The sequence below is a fragment of the Anopheles ziemanni genome, chromosome 2 (assembly GCF_943734765.1).
Source record: "Anopheles ziemanni chromosome 2, idAnoZiCoDA_A2_x.2, whole genome shotgun sequence".
Lineage (NCBI taxonomy): Eukaryota > Metazoa > Arthropoda > Insecta > Diptera > Culicidae > Anopheles > Anopheles ziemanni.
In genome coordinates this window covers 52,115,237-52,137,191 of record NC_080705.1, presented here as the reverse complement: position 1 = coordinate 52,137,191, position 21,955 = coordinate 52,115,237, and the positions used below count along the sequence as shown (strand labels likewise).

At 41.7% G+C, this 21,955-nt stretch overlaps 1 protein-coding gene across 1 annotated transcript in view; it reads left to right on the top strand.

The window, feature by feature from the left end:
* LOC131291995 (tetraspanin-18) overlaps positions 1-21,955 on the top strand; it is a 31,175-nt gene that overhangs the window by 6,363 nt on the left and 2,857 nt on the right. Inside the window, exons 2-4 of the mRNA XM_058320765.1 lie at positions 18,989-19,190; positions 19,291-19,389; positions 21,496-21,624. Of these exons, the coding sequence (XP_058176748.1) occupies positions 19,125-19,190; positions 19,291-19,389; positions 21,496-21,624 (294 nt within the window). The 5' untranslated portion in view covers positions 18,989-19,124. The remainder of the gene's footprint in view (positions 1-18,988; positions 19,191-19,290; positions 19,390-21,495; positions 21,625-21,955) is intronic.

Sequence of the window (21,955 nt, the reverse complement as noted above, 5' to 3'; positions counted from 1 at the left end):
AGCGCACTCCGCTCACTCTATGTTTTTTGTTGTTCTTTCGGTCCGGCTTCCGCTCCGTGGTCTAAGGTAGCCCTCCCGAAGCCGCTCGAGAAAACTTAAAAATAGTACGCACTACCACCGAAGCAGTAACTCGTAGTAGTGGTAGTAGTAGTAGTAGTTTGGGATCGGGAAAACAGGGTCTCGTGAAAATGGAAATCGACGCACTCTCCTGCCAGGGACGACGCGACTTCCGCCTGCACCGGAGCAAGCATCGTATCCGGGCGTAAACATAGTTATGCTCGGCCTGGCCAGGTGGGCCTGACCGCGTTGTTGGTGTTGTTGCTGTTGCTATTGCTGTTGTCGCCATCGTCGTCGTTGTTGGCTCCTGCACGCGGGGTTCCGAGTTGCCCAAGTTGCCCGGAACATAAAAAGTTGAACGACCCATTCCCCCCCTGGCATTTGGGAATGGGAAACGGACGACGGGAAGTTCAAACGCATGCTGCCTGCGCCCAATTGATTCGGTTGGGGATTATTGTAACGGCGTGGTTTTGATGTTTCAGAGCGTCTTGGCGTGAGTAAACAAAAGAAGTTCGTGTTGCCGATCAAGGCGAACGCGATGGGGGAAGAGATGGTTGAAGGCCGGCAGAGTCGCACGAAAGCATAATTGTGCGTGGAATGAATCAACATCCGTTCCGCGGAAGTTATCCTTCCGTTGCAGTGGATCCGGCATGTTTGATGGCGATAATTTTGCCGCCTTATTTACTTTGCAAAGTGAGCTGTCAAATGTTGTACGGCAGGAATAACGGACAAAAGAAAAGAGACAGGCTATCGTCTTGTTATCGATATAGGAACGTATCAACTAAATTGGACACCAGTACTATTAATCAATTATTATTTTACCTCATGTTTTTATTCGCAATTTTGGAAATAATTTCATGATTAATATTTCTATTCTTTGAATCTTCATTAACTTGAATATCCACATGACAATATACTTTTTTCGAGCCAAAACTAAAAAAGTGTGGACAACTTCCCATCTCGGTTGGGTCGTCTTGTTAAGCATATAGTGTTTATTGTCTTCTGTTAGTCAATTGTTTATATTGAAATTTCGCTATATGTATTACTAACTTGCTGGAAACAAGCTAATAATTACACGCACCGATTACTCAAGCATTAATTTGTGAACGTGATTAACAATCTATTAGCAAATACGATCTGACACATGGAAACGAAACGTTTCAGCGCTTGAAATTGTATGTTTGCTACTAAAAGCTTTATAATTATCGGTTTCGTTTTCGACTTTCAAACAGTTGTTGTTTTTCGTTTATTTTGACGCACAGTTGATGTGGTTTGTTTTATTATTTTCTTATAACTTATGTAAATAATTTATCAGGTCACTCGGATCGGTTGTTGTTTCGAAGAAATAAATATAATTTTTACCAAAAGTTTTCTAAAAAGATAATACATACAGTTGGAGTTTTGAATGATGTTTAGCCTTGTTGCTTAAAATGGTTGTCTTTGAAGTTATTTTAACCAGTGTTTTAGAAATCTTTCTAGTCCACCGACGAGATGACTGAGATAAGCCGTGCAGTTGTTTACACGCAAGCCTCAAACGGGGCCGGACTTCTGTGGCTACATTTGGAAAACGATGAGAAACCCACTCCACTCCGCCGGTTTCCTCCATCGGCAACAGGTTTTTTTTCAATCTTGTGACACAGTTTTCCTGCCCTTCAACCGACCGTCCGACGCTGCTCGACGGACAGTTCTTTGCCATCAGTCATCATCAGTTGACCGCGATGACGATGGTTCCGTTTTGAGCGAGCCTTTCCGATTCCGACGATAAATCGGTGGACAGATCGCTGATCGTGTGGGCCTAGGATGAGGTGGCATTTTCCAGGGTCCATGCACTAGTGTCTGGTAGTGTGTGTTTGTGAGTTGAGGTTGCATAACGCCGCTTAGACTAGCGAATCATTGCCAAAAGTAAAGCATACGGAGCGTTGAAGCTCGACGTTGAAACTTGGATCGTTTGTGTCCACCGTGTTGCGTAACGTTCGCACACGCAGGCAGTGTTTGATGCATTGTGAGGAGAATTCTCCCTACGCACTGATAAGAATCGCCGCAAATCATGCTGCATGCGTTCAACACGGTGCACCGAATGTGGGAATCGCCTCTGGAGAGCTTCGACGCTGCGATTAAAAACCCCCCATCGCCGCCGGCATTAATTTGCATTCCCACTCCAAGTCCTGGCCGCCAGGGGTGTGTTCGACCCAACATGCAAAACCGGCCACACGTCGTAAGGCGGGCGGCTTTCGAGGCAAGAGCGGCTCGTCCAGACGATCGAGCAACTTGTGTGCGTCAGGTGCTGCACTCACTGTTGTTTGTCCAGTTTCGCCTCTCCAAGGCGCTGTAAAACCCCGTGGAAGAACCTGCCTGACGCGGAATCCACCGATAGACACCGGTCACCCTCCATGGCGCGGGTGACATTTCGATCGACCTTGGCTCGGTCCGGTTGATGGAGAATTTATGTTTATAGGCAGGGTTTGGCTCGAAACAATGCACGACGCCGTGCAGCTGTGGATGGCGATGTTTGTTGAAAATGGAATTGAACTTTTACGAACCTACCACCAACAACGTGCTGCTCCACTGTATGTAGAAAAAGCAATGGTTTTTATTGAACGATTTGATTGGACCAGCTTTAATATAAACAATTCTAGTTTAGCACTCTTTCTAGCTAAAAGCAAAAGATGTAAAAAATACGGCGTTATGATTTGAAATCGAAAAGGGAAAATCTCCCAACAACCAGTTACTGCAATTCAATGTAAACTCCCTCATAATAACCCGTACACAATACGTGTTGTTTACATCAGACCAATTCTGCAGGTTGTGTTTTAAGTAGAGACAATTTTTGAATTCTCCGTTCTGACATTATGGCCATCTTCCACCAAAAATATTTTAAGGATGGCTATACTTTTCCTTTTTGCGTACGTCGATCAGTATGTCCCTACTTGGTCCATTGTGTGTCCCGGATTCCACTTCTGATGGACCCTGCAGTTGTAGCTGTTGTTAGTTTTATTTCTGAATTATGTACATCCTTATCGTACAATCGCGGAAATTAATTTTAGGGAAGATGGTTGTTCTTTCCACATCCAATTGTTTGTTAAATTGCTCATTGTAGACAATAGCAAATGCTAATAGAGACGGCAGCAGAAGTGCTTAAGTTAACTTACAAATAGTAACCGCGGTTAAGGATCATTGTTAACCAATTTCTGGAAAGTGTGTATACAATATTTTCGCTAAAATATTTCCCGTCCGGACGTTGATAGAGGGGCATGAAAGATGTTGAACAGTCCCGGGTACGACACTAACTTTGTTTTTGTCACTTAAGGAAGGTGATTTATAGCGGCAAAATTTGATTGCCTTTTGATTTGATACTTTACCCTACATAACTTAACAAAAACTAATAGAATACCGTACAAAGAAGCCTAACTATGCCAACATAATTAAGAGTTCTATTCTTTTATAAAGTGATAAGAGCTTACTGACCATTCTATGTACATTTGTGTGTTACGATTAAACGAAAAATTAAGCTTAACATGCAGTGTTCAGTCCTAATGTACTGCACCACAGAGGATTTCTTTGAACAGCCGTTAGAAACTTACTTTGAGCTGTGTGAAGTTTCTTCAAGGCGAATAGGTGCAATTTGACCAAACAGAATGCTTAAGTCAGCGAGCTTCCGAGCTAATGTTTATTACATTGTTTTCTTAAGAAGTCGATGGAGTTGTTAAAGGTCAATATCTTTAGTAAGAACCTCCGTGGATTTGTAATATTCATGATTGTGAGTCGTCGTTTTGGTGGTTTTGCGAGAACTAGTCTTCCTGGAGGAAAATATAACTTCGGATTTGGATCAGTTCCTTTACGGTTCCGTTTTTAGCGACCCTCTTCTAAGTGACTTTTGGTGAAATTGCAAGGCAATGTTTTCTAAGAATAATTCACATATCCAGATATGAAACTGATGAAACTTGTTTACATGAAACATGCAAAGATGTTTAAAAAACGTCTTTGTTTTTCAAACCTCGTTTGTTCGTAGGATAATATGCTGTATTATTCGGTTTGCCTCTTCTTTCGGGTTGTCCCATTACAAGTGAGAAAGTGCATTTCTTTCTCCTGTCCGCTGCCCATTAGCCATTAATCTAACGAGCGTCCGAGCTTCTTGCCGTTGACAGGTCCCGAGAAAGCCCGGGAAACATGAAACAATCGATGCAAACGATCGCCGATTGCATCGATAAAATGTCGTTGTTTATTCAAATAACGTGAGATAACGCACTTAACGTGACCCGGCGGCTCGGGAATTGTGTGTGGGGGATGTGCACACGGTTGTGTTGCATTGTGCCAAAAGGCCCTAAAGCCCTTGCATTGCCTGCCGGCCCACGGTCTTTTCTGGTCACTTTCTCCGGTCCCGTTTGACCGTTATGGCATGCCGCCTCTTGCATTGCCGAAGGGCATTACATTTCCTATTAGAGGCCGCATGTCCACGCTGGGATTTGAACTTTCCCGCATGTCGCCTGTCCGTCCCCCGTTTGATTGACGGTCGGATGTGGTGAGTGAGATACAGGGCACCCTTTCTGTTTCGAGCACGGGGAGGTTTGTTTTCGTGCAGTATCTCATTGAATCGATGTTTTGCCTTTTAACTGGCCGTTGAGTCATTTCGCTCGGTGCGCGAGTAAAAACCCAGTTTTCAGTTGATCAGTTTTTTCCGTAGCAACTCGATAAAACCCATCCACGGCGCAAGCGTGAGTAAAAAGTTTATCACACTCGAACAATTCGTTTATCGAAAATCATATAAAACTACTAGTAGTAAACAAAGTGAAATGTAAAACAGCATCGAGTAGGAAATACCCCTGGTAAGCTCTAACATTTGTTATCCTCTCAGCGACGAAAAACAATTTTTCCGAGCAAAAACTACATTTGACGAATTTATGGGACACTTCTAGCAGTTAATGCGACACTGTGTCGTTACGTTAAGCATTCGCTTTTCTCTTACCGTAAACGATCACTCCCCGGCCTGTTCAAGTGCTGCCGAACGTGAAGGTGGAATGGAACCCTGGTGGATTATATTTGCTTGGCGTTTACTCGCATCTGACGTACACTTGCGTACCAGTAAGTGAGTGCTCGAAGCGGATTTTGCCCATATCCCTTCTACGCCCTGTCGGCGGTTGGATGTTGGCGGCGGAGCCCGCGAGAAACATAAAAGAGAAAGTAAACGCCCGAGTGTACTTTCCTGCCACCCCGAGGGGGAGAAGGGTGAGGAGGGACTGCTGGGCCAAGATTTCCTGTTTTTCGCATTTTCAAACTACTCAACCACGCGGTGTGCTCACATCGAGCAGTGGCTTTGATTCTGTGCCGTTCATCAACAGGTTAGTGGCGTTGAAGGCGGTGTGCGATCGTTTTATTTTTATTCGAATGCGGAAGAATGGTGGCGCTGCACGGATGGCTGCATCTTGGCACAACGTTCGTTATGATTGGAGCTTAGATCGGGGATGGGTGGTTCGTTCTGGGTTGTTTTGAAATTTAAAAAAATAAGGGATTGATAGGCGTAGATTGAACTGACTTAATGAGGCAACCAACTTTTGGAGGGAAATCTAGTTCGCTTGGGCATCGAAGTATAATTGTTGTCAGATCCACTTCCTTTTTTCGATTGAGTGCGTACAACCGACGGAAGCGTCCGTTTAAAATTTTATTTGTTCGTTGGCCAATCTTTAAAAGACCATGACCATGATCGTATACGATTTCTGAAGCAGATTAATATTTGGTTTGGTTTTATTTCCCATCATAAACTTCAAGACAAAATATATAAAAATATAATTAGCTATAAAACTCTCCTATAAGTGCACTCGATCACCTGCTTCTCTGATCTACTGTATGCTTATATCGTTTTACGTATTCCAATTAATATATATAGAATTTATTTCAACTTAACCCATGCTAACAAGCTAATAAATGGGGATCGTATAAGGCGATTGTACATACAGATAGCATTTTCCGGAAGGTGTCTTACGGTAGATCATTCGTTTCTATTTAGTTTTGGTTTAGATGTGAAAATGATGCTGCCCAAAGCACAATCAGGTTTCTCGAAAGGGTCCAGGTTGTTTAAAAAAAAACACAAGCACTCTGATTTTCCAATCAATCGTGATAATTTTTACGAAAAGTTTCGACATTTTTTAAGACGGAAAGAATTATGAGACTTAATATGTCTGCTGACTGTTACTATTTATAGTACATTTTCTAATTTATTTTATCTCCTTTAAATTTACATTGTTCAATGAAAATGTCTTTATTATTGTCATTTCACATATTTTGTTTTTAAAAAGTGTGTTTTTTTCCAAATGTGCTTTTAAAAACAAAATAGCTTGAAATGTTTTTAGGTTGCTGCCCTCTAATTTTGTTGTGTGTAAGTTACTACTTGTGCATTGTGTGTTTTATAATGCAAATTTTCAATGATATTGTAGTATGGACGTGTATAATTACGAAAGGATCCGTAGAAGAATATTTGGATAGATATCAGAAGGCCGTAAAGTCTTTGCTTTCTTCAAACAACTTTTTGTTTGTAAATTTTGAAGATTTAAAAAATTCTACTAAACATTTACTGGCGGGATGGACTTTACAAAACTTCTAGTTAGCCAACAACTACGTTTAGCACCTTTCGATGGGTCTGACCCTTGCCCCATGCTTCGACGAGGCTGTTTCAAGAGCAAATCGAAATCATACAATGCATATGCATGCAACACTTGTAAATTGGCAGCAACCCCGGCAAGCTGTTGACCCGGCCCGAGGGACCCCGGAGAAGTCGCGGATGTGCAATTAAAGCGCCACTATTGTTTCGTGGTGAACCCTTCGCACGGCGCAAGCATGCATCATGTTGCCACGATCCAACGCCAAGTCACGAAGCAAGACTTCACAGCAGTGATCTATCCTTCACGCATGGGAGCATATACCCAACTCATGTGGATGTGTAAGTGTATTTGCTGCTGCTTTCGGTTACATTCTCTTGGGATGTTGAAAGTGAAAATTGTTTACTATGAACGCCCCCTTCTACTGCGCCCCCCCCCCCCCCCCCCCCCCCCCCCCACGGTTCTAAAGGTGGGCGCAGGTGAATAAGTAATGGTGTGTTTTTTTGTTTTCATTAGCTTTTTATCTTACAACCTGCTAAATAATGCATGAGTAAATCTTCAAGGTTGAAAACGCACAGGCAAAGTGTAATCACGATGCTCCGCGTTCTGCCGCTGGTTTGGGCTTTCGGGCATGTGAAGGAGTGAAGATGGCCGCTTGATGGTCACTGCTTCTCATGAATGAAAGAATGCGAAAGTATCGGCATCTATTTGAAGATATTTATAGTTGGGTGAGCAGAGTACATTATTCTCATCGTCCAAGTAATGTTTTTCCCTCGTGCATTAGTCACTAGAACCGGTTTCGATGGACAAAACTGACCGAAAATAACCAATTTTAGCTGTATAATGTTTGTTCAGCGATAAGTAACAACAACAGAAATAACGTATGAACGTACTAAATAAAAATAAAAAAGACTAACCGAAGCATGAGATCATGTCAGAGGTTACGGATGTAGCACCATAAAATCTATAGCTGGTAATGGTTTAAATTTGTAATAGTTGAGGCATAATTGTTCAGCCCCCTTTTATTACCTTGAAAAATAAGTTTCATTTATATATTTTTGATACTTTTACATTTTTGCCTGCTGCTGCAAGGTGGGTCAAAGTAATCTCAGTACCGAAATCGGTTTCCCATTACGATCGCGAAACCGAAGGATGGGAAAAGATTTACTTTCCGGTTTGCGATCCGCATGCAAAGGTGCGAGGAGGGCACGCGGTGGAGACCGGTTTCGTGGGCTCCGGCGCAGGGAAATTTCTCGTTGCAATCAAACAAAATGTCTTTGCGGGCGGTAAACTTTTCGGAGGCAATTAGAAAATGGTGGAAAGTTCACAAGCCCACCGCGGCAAACGTAATGGGAACAAAGTGGTTAAAAATGTTCAAGAGTGTGGCGATACAAAATGCGTTAAGCCGTAATGATGAGCCGATAAGCAAACGGGAAAGGAATGGAAAGGTCATTGTTCACAGGCAGCTCAATAGTGAAAAATACAACCCATCGGCATTGATTAGATGAGTAATGAGTCAAGTTTTCTTAGTGTAAGAAGATTAAAAAACATCATTTCTAAATGTCAAGTTTGTTTCTAGATATTTGCTATTTGTGACTAATTATAAGTAAAATAAATTATTTATTATTTGTGACTAATAATATATAAAACGTTCTTCCACTATGACTGCATGCTGTATTTAACATGGATAAAAGCGATGAACCGAGGTCGCACGCGGATTTTAATTGACTCAAAAGAAAATGTTAATAAGACTTTTAATGTTGAAACATGACATACAAAGTTAAATACTATAAAAATTTAGAAATATCCACCCTAAAATTCTCTGTAAAAGTAAGGTTTTTGTTAAAGTACATAGAAAATGTATTTCTATAAAATCTTATATACTTTCATGTTTTGATTTTAAAAACTTGAGATACACAAAACAAAAAAAATACAACTTAAAGATCAATAAAATTTTCTACCAAATATTTGTTTTACAAATAATGTTCAAGGAGATTATTACTTTTATTGAACAAATACAAACAATTTGTTTCTATAAAAGGCACGGTAAACGAAGCGTCATCGCTGGTCTCTCGTGTATCGTCGATATTCTGGCCAAGCGTCATCTTTGCTGTGTACAGTCTGTTCTCGAGTTACGCGGTTCTCGACTTACGCGGATTCGGAGATACGCGGTTTTCAAAGTTTGACAGTAGATTGGGTTTATTACATCGATTTAAATTCCTGAGATGTACAACCACACGAATAAATATGTAAATTACACATTTGCATAACTTACGCTTTTTATTTCGTTTGCTGCAATTTATGTTGTTTGAATACGCTTGCATTGCATTCATATTAATGAACAAAGAAAATTTTTGAATATTCTATGATGCATGTACACAAGAGCTCGATCTCTTAACTCCTAGTATAAACTATGTGTCAAGCAATATTCGAGATACGCGGAAATTCGAGATACGCGGATTTCTCTGGTCCCCATAATCCGCGTAACTCGGGAACAGACTGTATTGTTGAACATACAAAAACTACTCGAAATAATCACAGAATTTCGATAAATATTCGCGGTCGAATGAACTATTGATTCGCTTGTTTACGTTTTGACAAGATTACGCATGCAATTAGATTGGTGGGTGAGCGAAAAGTTCTTTTTGACAGATTGAGCAGCGGAATTATACGATTACGCTTTGTTTTTTCTACCCTTAGTATTGTGGGACTAGCAAACAATTACGAACTCGTAATATGATTTCGCTCATTCATAACTTAAGAAGGAAAAAACAACGAATCAAAATTATGCGTTTTAAAATGTTACACAATATTGGTACAAAACAAAATGTAAATTAAGAATCAAAAGCTGTAGTACATTTTACGGAAGGAAACCATCCGATTGGTCTATTTTAATGTCCAGCCATTTGCGCGTGTCCATGACGAATTCGTGGTACTAAGCAGACTTCTACCACAATAAAAATCCCTAACGGTTTCGCGGTGTTGACGTGTAGGCATCATCGTCATCATCATCGCTAGATTTAACTTGCCTGCAACGGTCACTGCGATGGAGTTCTCTGATGGTCATGGTGTGGAAACCCCAAGGGTTCAGAGTTCTTTCGAACGTTTGTGGGATGACGGGATGACGGGATGTCGTTTCGTTGCGGTGTCATTGGGGCATATCCTCCATCTACCGATCGGCAGGTGGATTGTATCGACAACAATTGTAGCCGTGCTTCGGTATCACGTGGATCGACCGTGACTTTCGCAACAACGCACCAATGAAATAAAAATAGGGACAAATTAACGCTAGGAGTTTTTGAATGACAATAGTGGTCTGCCCCTGCAGCGTGGATCGCAACCCTTTGCGTGGTTTTTGTAACAATGTTGGCGAAGAAATGAGAACAGAGTGGAGGAACTCGGAGGTCGAAAAAAGAGAATGTCGAAAACGGAAATAAAAGTTAGCGATGTTTGAGGCCGGCTGCAAAGCGCCCCAGAAGAACCGTTACAACCATTAACCCGCCTTCACAGGCGTTGAGTTTAGAAGAATTTTTTGCTACCGAGAGCCCTCCATCTCTGAGTCGTTTGTTTCATATGCTTGGGCTCCCTTTTTTCACGTTCTGTAGGCGCTTCCGTTGGCACTTTCACGCGGCATTATGATGGCATTGACCCACAAGTAATAGCAAAGAGGCTACTTTTCACTCCACTCGAGATATGCTTTTCATGGGAGAAAACTCCTACAAATAATGGTGTTTTCTTTATAACAGGCAATATTCTGGTTGAAGCTCGAAAGTCCACGTTAGGGTTTTGCATGATCTGTTTCAAGCAATAATAGTTTTGATTTGTTAAGAAATGTGTTGTGATGAAGTTTGATTATTTTGGATCAGTTGTAGCTCTTGTCTATCCAAATTGTAGTGTCGTCACGATTGGAGCACGTTTTAGCCTAAACGTGTCGTGACTGGAAATATCGATGCTGAAAAAGATACAACGTGGTGCACCAAGCCCTTCCTAGACAAGTAAGGTAAGGTGAGGCATTATGCACCCTTTAAGCAAACAAGCTTTTAGCAAATTCCTTATCTCTAAGTTATGGATGGTAAATTTGCATATAAAACTTTTAGATTATTTAGTAAGACGAGTTACAAATTTATACAGTTTGGGAGGTTTGGATGTACATACTTCCTGTCTCCACATCCAGAACACAGGGATTATGAACCAAATTCTTTTTGTGTTCTGAACATATAATTTATTCGCGAATCTCGTGTTTCCGATATTTTAGAAAGAGAACAAATTGGCTTTTACTAAGCACTTTTATAAAGAAAGAAAGTTGTATTTGTTTAATCTCTTTCAAGTAATCATTAATTGGCATGTTGAATTGCTTGATGATTGTCTGTTTGATTGCTGTAAATTTCCAACACTTGTTACAGGTTAAGAGCTATGGTGAGGAAATTGTACCAAATTTCTGGCTTAATAAGCTTTATTGTATTTTCTCTGTAAAACTTTCAAGTGGAGCTGTGAAATGCACATAAGATGTATTCGATGCGCTGGTAACATAGTTTATCCATTTTAAAACTGCAGAATTCAGTTAAAACCATGCTGCATTCTCCTGGGTGCATTTTGCCTCACTGTCCCCTACGTCCATTCAGATTGTGCGGGTTTCCGTTTGGTGTGTTTGAGTTACTTCAACGGCGCAACACGAACATGGCTAACACATGTGTCAAATTTTATTCATATTCTTTTATGACGAAAAATAAAGAGTGGATTATGGCCGACTTGCATGGAGGATGTCGTCAGTGAACATTTTCAATTTACCACCAAACGGCAGGGAAGCATTTTAACATTCTTCAAACTGCTTGAGATAAGCGATTGGACTAATGCAGTGACTTGCCCGGAGGAAAGTAACGATGTAACTACGCTTCCTTCGGGAGGGAAAAAATGGACGTTCCGCGTCGCCGTTGGAATAGTAAAACGTGTCGATATCAATTTCATGCATCATTTTCTACGGCTTCATGCATATTTATTACGGTTTGTCAATTAAATGTCCACCGTCGGGTTGGTCCCAGGAAGCTCGAAAGGGTTCGGGTTCATGAGCGGGCTGGTAGATTGTTGATCGATGATGTTTTGCTGACGTTGTACATGATGAAGCATCCTGAAGTTGGTAGCTTATGGGCTTTTCAGACGGCTTGCTGGCTCAAACTCGTATGCAGAGCACATCGAATATACACTGGACCGGTAAATCGCTCGGTGGCACGTCTCGGCATGCTAAATATGCTGCCGGGTGACGGTGACCACGTTTTTCGGGGTGCTCGAGTTCGAGCTTGGGGTTTCATTTTTCCCACTTTCCTCGCCGTACGGTCCTTACTATTTAGCGCCCGAAGAAAGCTCTCGCCACGACGATTTTCCTGCTCGATCGGGGCTCACATCGCTTCGAAAACATTTTCCGCGCGTACGAAGGTATTGATTTAAACAATTAGCATACCCGCTGGCACCTGCAAGCCTCTCCTCCCTCAACCCCTCAGTGGTCATCGTTGGACCTACGACTTTCACATTTCACCCGAGAGGAGAATACTCCAATACCACCCTCCCTTCGCCTGGCTATTGGACACGCGGTCGCTGGACAATCCGGCTAAACTCCGAAGATGACTCCCCAGGCACACACACACACACTGGCACCTAGATTGTTCAGGGGTCTTCAATTACGGACTCACGTTACCATTGTCGGTTTCTTTTGTTACCTCAGCACCTTCGACGTGGACTTTCTAAAACCGCGCAAAACTTCACGTCCCTTTCGATCCGGCCGACACTTAACTCTCCCTACACTCAGCACGGTAGGGACGCCAGTACCGACGTACTATCGACGTGCTATCAAGCTCCCCGGCCGAGTACGCTTATCAGACACCTCCGGAGAAACCTCCAAACGGCGCCACAGGGAAGTACGCCGATGGCCGTGAATTGGTGCATCGATTAGAGCCACTTGGAAGTTAATCAATCTTTTGAAGGATCAATTTTCACCGATCGCATTGCGCTCGCGCCGGTAAAGGCGAGAAGCGGCTAATGGTGAAAGGATGCCGTCTTCAATCATTTTGTGCGGTGAGCGAATGGAAGGAAATACAATAAAATGCTCACCTCTACACCATCACCACCGTATCGGTTTGGCAGCTGTCTGCCTGTCAGCCTACACATTGGCGAGTGTTTCCACTGAGAAATGGCGATTTGATGGAGTGATGAACAATCAACATAAACATCGTTTGAAGCTCGTTCATCACCGATGTCGGCACGGTTACTGCCGGAAGAATAGCAAAACTGCGCATCACAACATGCGAATTTTGTATCGTTTTGATGCATTCAATGCAGGTGCGAACAAATCTCTAAACTCACGCCCAATGTCTTGAATGTTTTGACAGTTATTATTTGAAATATGTAGCCATTTTTTACGTTAAAATGTATTTGAAATTTAATGTCAACAGCAGTTTATTTAACTCGAACCAATACATTTAAATTTCCTTTTCTTTACCATGAATCGATTCAATGTTCGGTGCAAACATTTAATTTGGCTCATAAAAGCTTTTCATAAAATGCACGTTTTGTTCCTTTCTAGTATGAAACGAGTTTTATTTTGGGGCATTTCTATGCTTAATATTATACTTGAATACTACTTTCTGTGAGGTGTGATTTTTAACCGAATCGGCTGTTTTTCATTTTTAAGTGCTGTTTTGCTAGTTTTGCTATTTTTTTCTTTTTTTTTCTTTCCATGCTTAGCTTTTAAATTGTCTTTTCATCATTCGTTTGGCTTTGGTCTGGTTAAAACAATAAGTAAAACTATTTTGTTTTCACTAGATTTAATTCCATCCTGGTACGGAAGGCAGATAGAATAGAAGATAAAAGACAATTCAAGGATATAATAGGTGTGGAATCCGATACATGCCCATTGGATCTTTATAACCTTTCAAATTTTTTAATGATTTTGATGCTTTTTGTGACGGAACGTTAATGAAAATTAAACATTATGACAAAACAGGGCTCACATCCCCTTACTGCAACTAGGAAAAGTAATATTAAATTGACGTATAACGTAACGTATGACTCATTACTTCAGCCTTAGAAGAAAATATGTTTTAATCATATATACATATTGTTAGTAACACTATTGGGAAACTACCAGACTTATTCTGACTCAATTTCTTTTTCTTCAATTTTTTGGTTCGTTCTCGGTTTTTTTATATAAACACTGATAATATTAAATTTTAATAACGTTCTATTGTGTGGTCGTATTTGGCGTGACGTGTTGACTTATTGATTACCGGCATGAATTCTAGTACACGAAAGATTACTGTATGCCACCGATGCGTCATGCAGTATACAATACACGTGAAATTATAACCCCGTATTACAGAGTTTTTCGCTTTTCCACTCCCAACAACGTCGATTTCATTCTCACTACCGAGCGGTTGACACATGCACATGCAGTTACTATGCACTCGCGGGGTTCATGTGATACCAATAGAATAAATGTATGTCATCGCACGCTCAAACAGAAAAATGGAAGTAAAAAAAGTTTAATCATCCCCGAGCATGCATACCTTAGGGTAAATATTTTATTGTGACCCTAGCCAGACAAATCGCATCGTCCATTGTGGTAAACGTGGCCCCGTTGCGAGGTCTTGCACCGGCTCTCGGCAGACAACCATCAATTCAATAACACTCAAAGTTCAATTACGAAAAAGGGGGCGTTAGTCGCATCAGCCCGTTGATGCTGACCTACGTAAATGGGTCAGTGTCTGCAAAAGTGAAACTGAATTTCAAATGGGAGAATGCATTTTAAATTATATTGATCAGTGATTCATGCCATTGGTAGGGCAGTGTACTTTAACGGTATGGTAAGGATCAAATAGTACCAAAATAACTCCACTTTGTGAAACATGAAAAGTAATGCATTTATCGTATTACATACTATTTTAAAACTTTGGCGCAATTTTGATTATTTAGTATGTCAGCTTTTCAAGACTAGTAAGATTTTTGGTAGAGTATGAAGTACTATCAATTTCTGTTTGTTCGTTTTAGCAAGGTTTGGTAGGTTTTTACAAAAAAAAAAAAAATAAAGTGGGTGCTTATTATCCAGTACATTAATTTGAAATTACGAATGTCAAGGGTGATTATAGCAACTGGGTGGAGTGTATTTTAATTTTTCTTAGGTGAAAGACATATCGTCTTAACGTATGGAAATGTATCTTGTAAATGGTGATTCATAGCTTAAACTATATAATAAGGAAAATCATTGTAAAAAATAAAAAAATGCCTCAAATAATAATATTAGATATATTAGGTTTTCTCTATCAGCTGGGCTGCTTTCTGGAATACTTTTATTTTCTACCCAAAACGAAAAGTAAAATGGCATCTGTTTATCGGTGCAGCTTTCTTCACCGAACTAATCAACCCATCTGATGAAAACTTGCTCGATATCTTGTGAAAATTAATTGCCATCCTACGAAGTGAGTAATATGGGATGGGATAACATTCATTATGAATAAACGTACGCTTCAAATTGCATTTGCCGCCTGCCAGTTTGAACAAACTTACATCATTTCATTAGCAAAGTGCGACAACTTTCTCCTCCTGGCGGTGTTTAATGCCGGCCAACTTTGTACACATTGACATTGGCGCAATGGGGGGGGAAGGGGGGGCTCGCGATCAAACGGTCGATGATCGATTGGCGTGCGGAACTTGGCCGCATCCGTTCGCCGGCTTGGTGGGTTGTGCGCATTCCCGGAAGTCAGTAGCGACGATACCGGAACCGAAACGAGTATGCAAGCGCCCCAGCTAATGAGCCTGGCGCAGAAAACGCCCGAACCGGCTGCGATCGGAGCGAAGATTGTCAACGTTAAACGAGGAGGAAAAAAATGGAAATTGGAAATTTACCAAAGACACGAGACGGGCGAGCGATTTATTAAAGGCGTGTGACTCTAATCTATATTTTGTGAGCGTGTGTTTTCAACACAGTGCTTATCGGCGCAGCCTGACGTTCATTGGCTTGTGAGGAAGAAATATGGTTCCGCATCGCGTCGCGGGCCAGAAACATTTGGACCTCTTAACCCTAGCATTATTGGGTGTTGTACATGCTCTACAGCGCAGCATCGAGCAATCGAAATATGTTGGGGGGAGCGAAAGAGAAGCAGAATAAGGGCCCTTGCGGATGGAAACGAAAACACACGCTGATCGAAAGACGGCCGGTAATGGCTTAAGCAATCCCACTTTTCCACTTAAAACGAGCGAACGCGTCAACGCATGGATTAACCCACCCCGAAACCGCCACCGGCGTTTCCAACCCCCGTCCCGGCCAAAGTCGAACGATCGCATTGAACCTCGTAGTAACAACGAGGAACGCCGAAGCCGGTGGCAGCAGGTTTATGTAAGGCGTGACTCGAGGGAATTATGGCGGAGATTTTCACAAAAATCGTTCCAGTTCTATGCTCGGCCGCTTGTTCGCTTTCCCCGCGTGCGCGCAGATCTTGGCGGCAAAGCCCTTTTGGAGCTGCCTGCGTGAGGAAGAGTTGGAAGGGGAGGGAAACTGAACCTGGGGTCAAGATTGAGTCACGTTTTTTCTTAGGGTCCGCGAGCAACATATCGATGCGGGTGTTGCCAATAAGTGAATGAGGAAGGTGGGCTGCAGTCGGTAGGAAGGGTGGCCAATGGAAGCGGGAAGCGATCGATGCATTATGCACTTGTTGCCTCAAGTTTGAGTGCCGGCTCGAAGGGAAATTCCAGCGGGTTTCATCGAATGTAGGAATCAGAAGAACCGGCAGGAAAAGGCGATAATGATAGATTTACTCGCGCGTTAATGGAAAAACTGAACGGCCGCGTTCATAACAGATCAATTTTCAACATTTATATGTGTTGCTTCAACCGTTTTTTATCTATCCGTTTACTCATACTTTATTCATAGGGTAACATAGTATTTGCATATAACTTAATTGGTTAATTGCGGACCACATACGATACGCTGACAACCCGCCTGACATTGCAGCCATCCCATCAACATATCCATGCCTTCGGAGTGTTGTCCAGATACTCGCATACGTTCCCTCCACTCTTAAGCAACACCCGTCCACTAGAGCGTTTCGCAAGACGCTAGTGCAACGTTTCCCAAATCCCAAAATCCAGGAACAGTTTCAAAATGTTGTCTGGAAGATGGTATGGAAGAACATCCATTCCCCGAAGTTGTCATCGGAGCAGCGGTCGGCACTGTACCTTGTCGTGAACGGCAAGGTCCCACATGGCGATCTGCTAATGCGGATGGGACGCGCATCCTCATCGTCCTGTATGTTTTGTGTTGAATGTGACACCCTGGAACATAGGTTCACCTCTTGCACTCGCGTTATTGCCGCCTGGGACCTGCTGCAGCAGTGCATCAGGAATGAAGCTCCAGGGTGTCAGTGCTCGTTTCAATGTCTCCGTTTTCCAGTACTCCGCGGAATGAGTACTGCGCAACGAGTAAAAGTGCTTCGTCTGTATGCGAACTACATCATCCATATCATTGGAAACAATGATACTGCGATCGATCTAGCTGTCCTTAAATGTACATTGTTTCTTTGACACTATTGTAAAGACCATATTTATAAGCAAGTAAACTATTTTATAAATAAATAGTATGTTTTATAAAAAAAAAAAAAACTTTTCATGAGAATTTAGAGATAACAGTTATCCTATTAGTTTCTTAGTGTAGTGTTCTCTGAATTATCTACTGATAGTTGATCCGGAATGGACTGGAAATAAGGTTTTCGACGTAAACATTTGCTTTTAAATATTAGGCAGATGAGGTTTTCAATATAAGTTTCCAAAATTACTGCATCAGAACAAGAAACGGTACTTTATTTAGAAAAAGGGTTTACAACTTAGAAAAAACAATGGGTTGTTTTTAATTTCAAAAATAAGCAGATGATCACAATAATAATTTTATATTACTTTGTTAGCGTTTGATTGTGTTGTTTGTACAATTATTTTTAAATCGATTTAACAGGGTAGCATTTCACATTAGAAAACATTCGGAAAGTTATTTCACATTAGAAAACTTTTTAGTGTTTTTTTACCACTCTTTTACAAACGCTATATCTGTGTCATATCAACTTTTTCAAATTTGCAAGCGGCTTCTTTTTATAATATTTGTTGACTATCTTGTAGGGTTTTTGTTTGTATTTTTCTCTACATAACTCTACTAGCTTGGTGTAAAGCAAAAAAGAGCGAATCGGAGATCATGCAACTTATTTTTTTTAATGTGAAATTTAAATTAAAAAAAAACATTGCGCGTGAAAGTGCTTTGAGTTTAAAGATAAGCCTTTCTTTGTTTTAAAAAAATACTCAGCTGTTTTCGAGATATAAAAATCGAAAATTGCGCCGCAGTCCAAATGACCGCTTGTTTGGATTCTAGTGTAAAATAACTTTCATACAACGAATAGCTCATCACTTACACTAATGTGTGATCTATTAATCTGCAGTATACAGTTTATGGGTTAAAATTAAACCCCAACCAAGATTAAGTAATTGCATGTTATTTTATTCGATATGAAAACTACTATAAAGCGAGCACACTAATGATGATGCCTGTGATGATGTTCCGTACCGACAGGTTGGTTAAATTTATTTCATCTTTTGGCGTCAGGGTTAAATTTTTCTTGACTCGCTCGACAGTGGGACGCGAACTAAACGAGCTAAACAACGTTTATTTGATGGGAATATGCATCGTTTGTAGCTCCTGGAAATCTAGATATGGGGAATTCTCGCTCCTAACCCATTTGCTATCGTTCTTGTTTGCGTTCATGGATTTGTCCATTAATTCATCTGACCAGTACGAGAAAAATACGAGCAAAACGCCGATGTTATCAACGTTGGCCACCACCGGGAAGAGGGTGTGGTCCAATTAACCTGTAACCCGACGTATTGTCGACTCCAGCCGTACGTAATCGTCGTTTGTTCGGCGGACAGCTCATATGCATGGCCACCGAAGCGATCCAACAGGGTGGGAAACGATCGCGAACCATGTTCACGAGCGATCTATCTTTCCCATAAGTACGAGGTTAATGTCTTTGCCAGATCTCCAACATCAGACAGAACGCTCCATAATTGGTTTAACAATCTTTCCTCCCGGAATGAATCTTGCGGGAACAGCTCGTAGTAGCGAGTCCTATCGCCTTCTGGCGTTTCTTATCACGATCGATTCTAACTCGCCTCAGTACAATCATGCTTCAGAAGCGGAAGAAAGCACCGTTTGAACCGTTCCTCCATTCGACACCAATTGGATCCGATGGCCTTTCGGTGACCCCGTGCTGAACGAATTCTAACAAATATTCTATTTTTTTCCTTCTGCATTGCAGTTTGACGTCGGGAGAGGTTAACGCAGAGAGGTTGGTCGTGAGGAAAATTGTCATCTGAGTCGGCAGCATCAGCGCCATCGAAACCGGACCTCCCCGGAACCCTTCAGCATTCCACCGGCAGACGATCGCTCACACAATGGGGTGCGACTGTGAATCATGTATAGCGAAAACGTTGTTGTCCGTTTTCAACTTCCTTTTCTTCGTAAGTACCCCATTTTAACCTCCCTTTTTGAATATAGATCATCACTTGAGGATCCTCCACGTCTTACTGTATCTATTATTGTTCCTTTCATCCCTTCCAGGTGCTCGGTACAATCGTACTCGGCGTCGGAATTTGGCTCGCGACCGATAAAACGTCGTTCATCGCGCTGCTGAAAATGGTCGACAACGATCAGCTAGAGGTAAGCTGGACCGCGAACAAGCAGCAGGCAATCAACACTTCACATCGAATGCACAATTTGTCGCATCGCCCCGAAACACTTTCGTTCTACTGAGTGCAACTCATTTGCATGCGGCCTGCACTTTTTTGCTGCCTCTCGTGCGGGCTTAAGATGTTCCGCAACCTGCCCTCAAACGGCACCGTCATCGCGATCGCGATCAACACCGATCGACTCGTGGACGCCTTATTTGTGCCGTCGTGCCATATTTCTTATAGTGGTTGAGTTATTGATTGTCATTGCGGCTGAAGGCGTCGCGAGTTGCATCATCGATGGGTGGTTTGGGATGCAATCTGTGGCCGCAGGAGACGAGCGGCGTTTGCATTGCATTTCCATCCGGAGTATGTTTGTGTGTGTACGCGGGGGGTCGGATTTGGGCGGGGGCAACCCGAGGGCGTCGGGCGTACGTGGGATGATTTCCTAATCGCTTTGTGGCTGCGTTAGGCACAACTTTGCAGGGCAAAGGGAAGTTGGTCTTAGACTTTGGTTACAATTTATTCTACTGCACAATTGTTTCAACGTTACGACCCATTGTTGGTGACACGTGTTAAGCTTGGATTAATTCTATTTTTTTAATTCCACCAAAGCTACTCTAGAGCATGCTCAGCCAACTATAGGAAGTTAGAATTTTGTCTATAAAATTTAAGAATTATATGAAATGGATTAAATCTTCCTGTTGCTTTAGTTAGTTTATCGAAATTCCTTTATACAAAGGTCAGACGCTCTTTTTCTTGCAGCTTTGAACCGAGTCGTGCAGTATAAGACAAATAGAAACTTAAGACAAGTAAACTCTACGTTTAATCACACTAAACTAAAGTCTTAAAGAATAGCATGTCGATATAATATTCAAGAGAACAGAGAAAAAACAAAACTATTAACCGACTTTTTTTAAAGTTAAACAGATCACATCGAAATGCTCGTTACATGAATTACCACTTCACATGATGCCTTGCTTCATTGAAACTTAAATGATGTTCATTGAAACTAAATAATAATGTCAAGAACGCCAGAAGTTATGTGTAAATGCTAAGAGCATTAATACAAATCTTACAGTAAGGTCAATGTCACAATTTATCTTAACCAGATTAATAGTTATTGGAAATGCTTGACTTAGTAGATCGATTTTTTTAAAGTTAATAATGTCTTTCATAAGAATATAGGAATTTTATAGAATTCTGTAGCATAAATACTTAACTGACTGGCAATCAATACTTAAATGACATTCCAGTTGAAGTGGCATCTGTTATATCACACGCCATTTCTTATGAAAACCTACAACCAGTCTTTTGCGGTCATCGACCTTCCTGAAAATGGCTGCGATTGCAGCTGGATTTTCTTTTTTATAGACCCCACACCCCTCCAAGCGTCTCTGGTGGAGGGGACGACATAATTGCATAGTGCATTTTTGATTGACTTAGACCGGTCCGTTGGAACCGAGAAGGTCTTAGAAATCGCAAAACGGCCGCGTGGTAACCCTTCTCGATGTGAATGTCATCAATTTTAGATCGCGACCAATCATAAGTGCATTAAAAGTGCAACTTGCGGTTTACTAAGAACGAAGCTCTGTTCTTTGGGTTAATGTATGGTAGGAATAAGAAAAAAAAATCTTTTTGAATATGACGCATCAAGAGCCATATTTCACGACTATTTTTAAGGTGGAGGACCAATTATTAATGCCTTAAGAAATATTCATCGTCGAAGCCAAAGATAGGAAACAAAATAACACGAGACATGCAGATGAGACGGTGTGGCAATTCGGCCCACGTGCCACCGGCAGACAACAACTGCTGCGACGGTGCGTTCCGTTAATGTGTGTACAAACGACGTTAGCACTCGTCGCCGGCTGTGCTGTGTGTTGTGTGTTGCAACATGCCTCATGGAGATGGCCTCATGTGTACAAATTAGGCGACACACTGTTTGTTAATTAAATAACTCCCGGATCGGGCAGCGCCAGCATAGATGAATAGGATAGCAGAAAAGATCCGCAGCTCAAAGAAAAGATTTAATCCGAACTTACTTGTCCACCTTCAGCGTTTAATCCATTCTTTATTCTTTCACATCCACTTTCAGCACTTCACGCAACCAGCCGTGATAGAGCAGCTCGCTTATCTGCTGATAGCGATCGGATCGGTAATGTTCTTCCTCAGCTTCCTCGGCTACTGCGGAGCGATTCGGGAAAGCCGGTGCCTGCTGACGACGGTAGGTTTCCCCTCCCACCCCAAAGTCTCCACGGCGTGTTGCTGCAAACAGTAATAATCGTAAAAAAAGAGTATAAGGAAATTTTCCACAGTTGATTAAACGTTGGTTCCGAACGGAAACGGCTGGACCGTGCAAAAACGAACTTTGATTTTATGTGCATGTGCTCCCTCCAATAATGGGTCTCCCGTACTAGCCAGTTTTGACTGCATACACGTTTTATGTAAGTGGCCAGTTGATCGTTATGGGCGCCGGGTAACGAATCATGTAAAATTGTGTACGTTACATAATGCGGCGTTATTCATTTTCCACCTGACTCGTTCTATCATCAAAC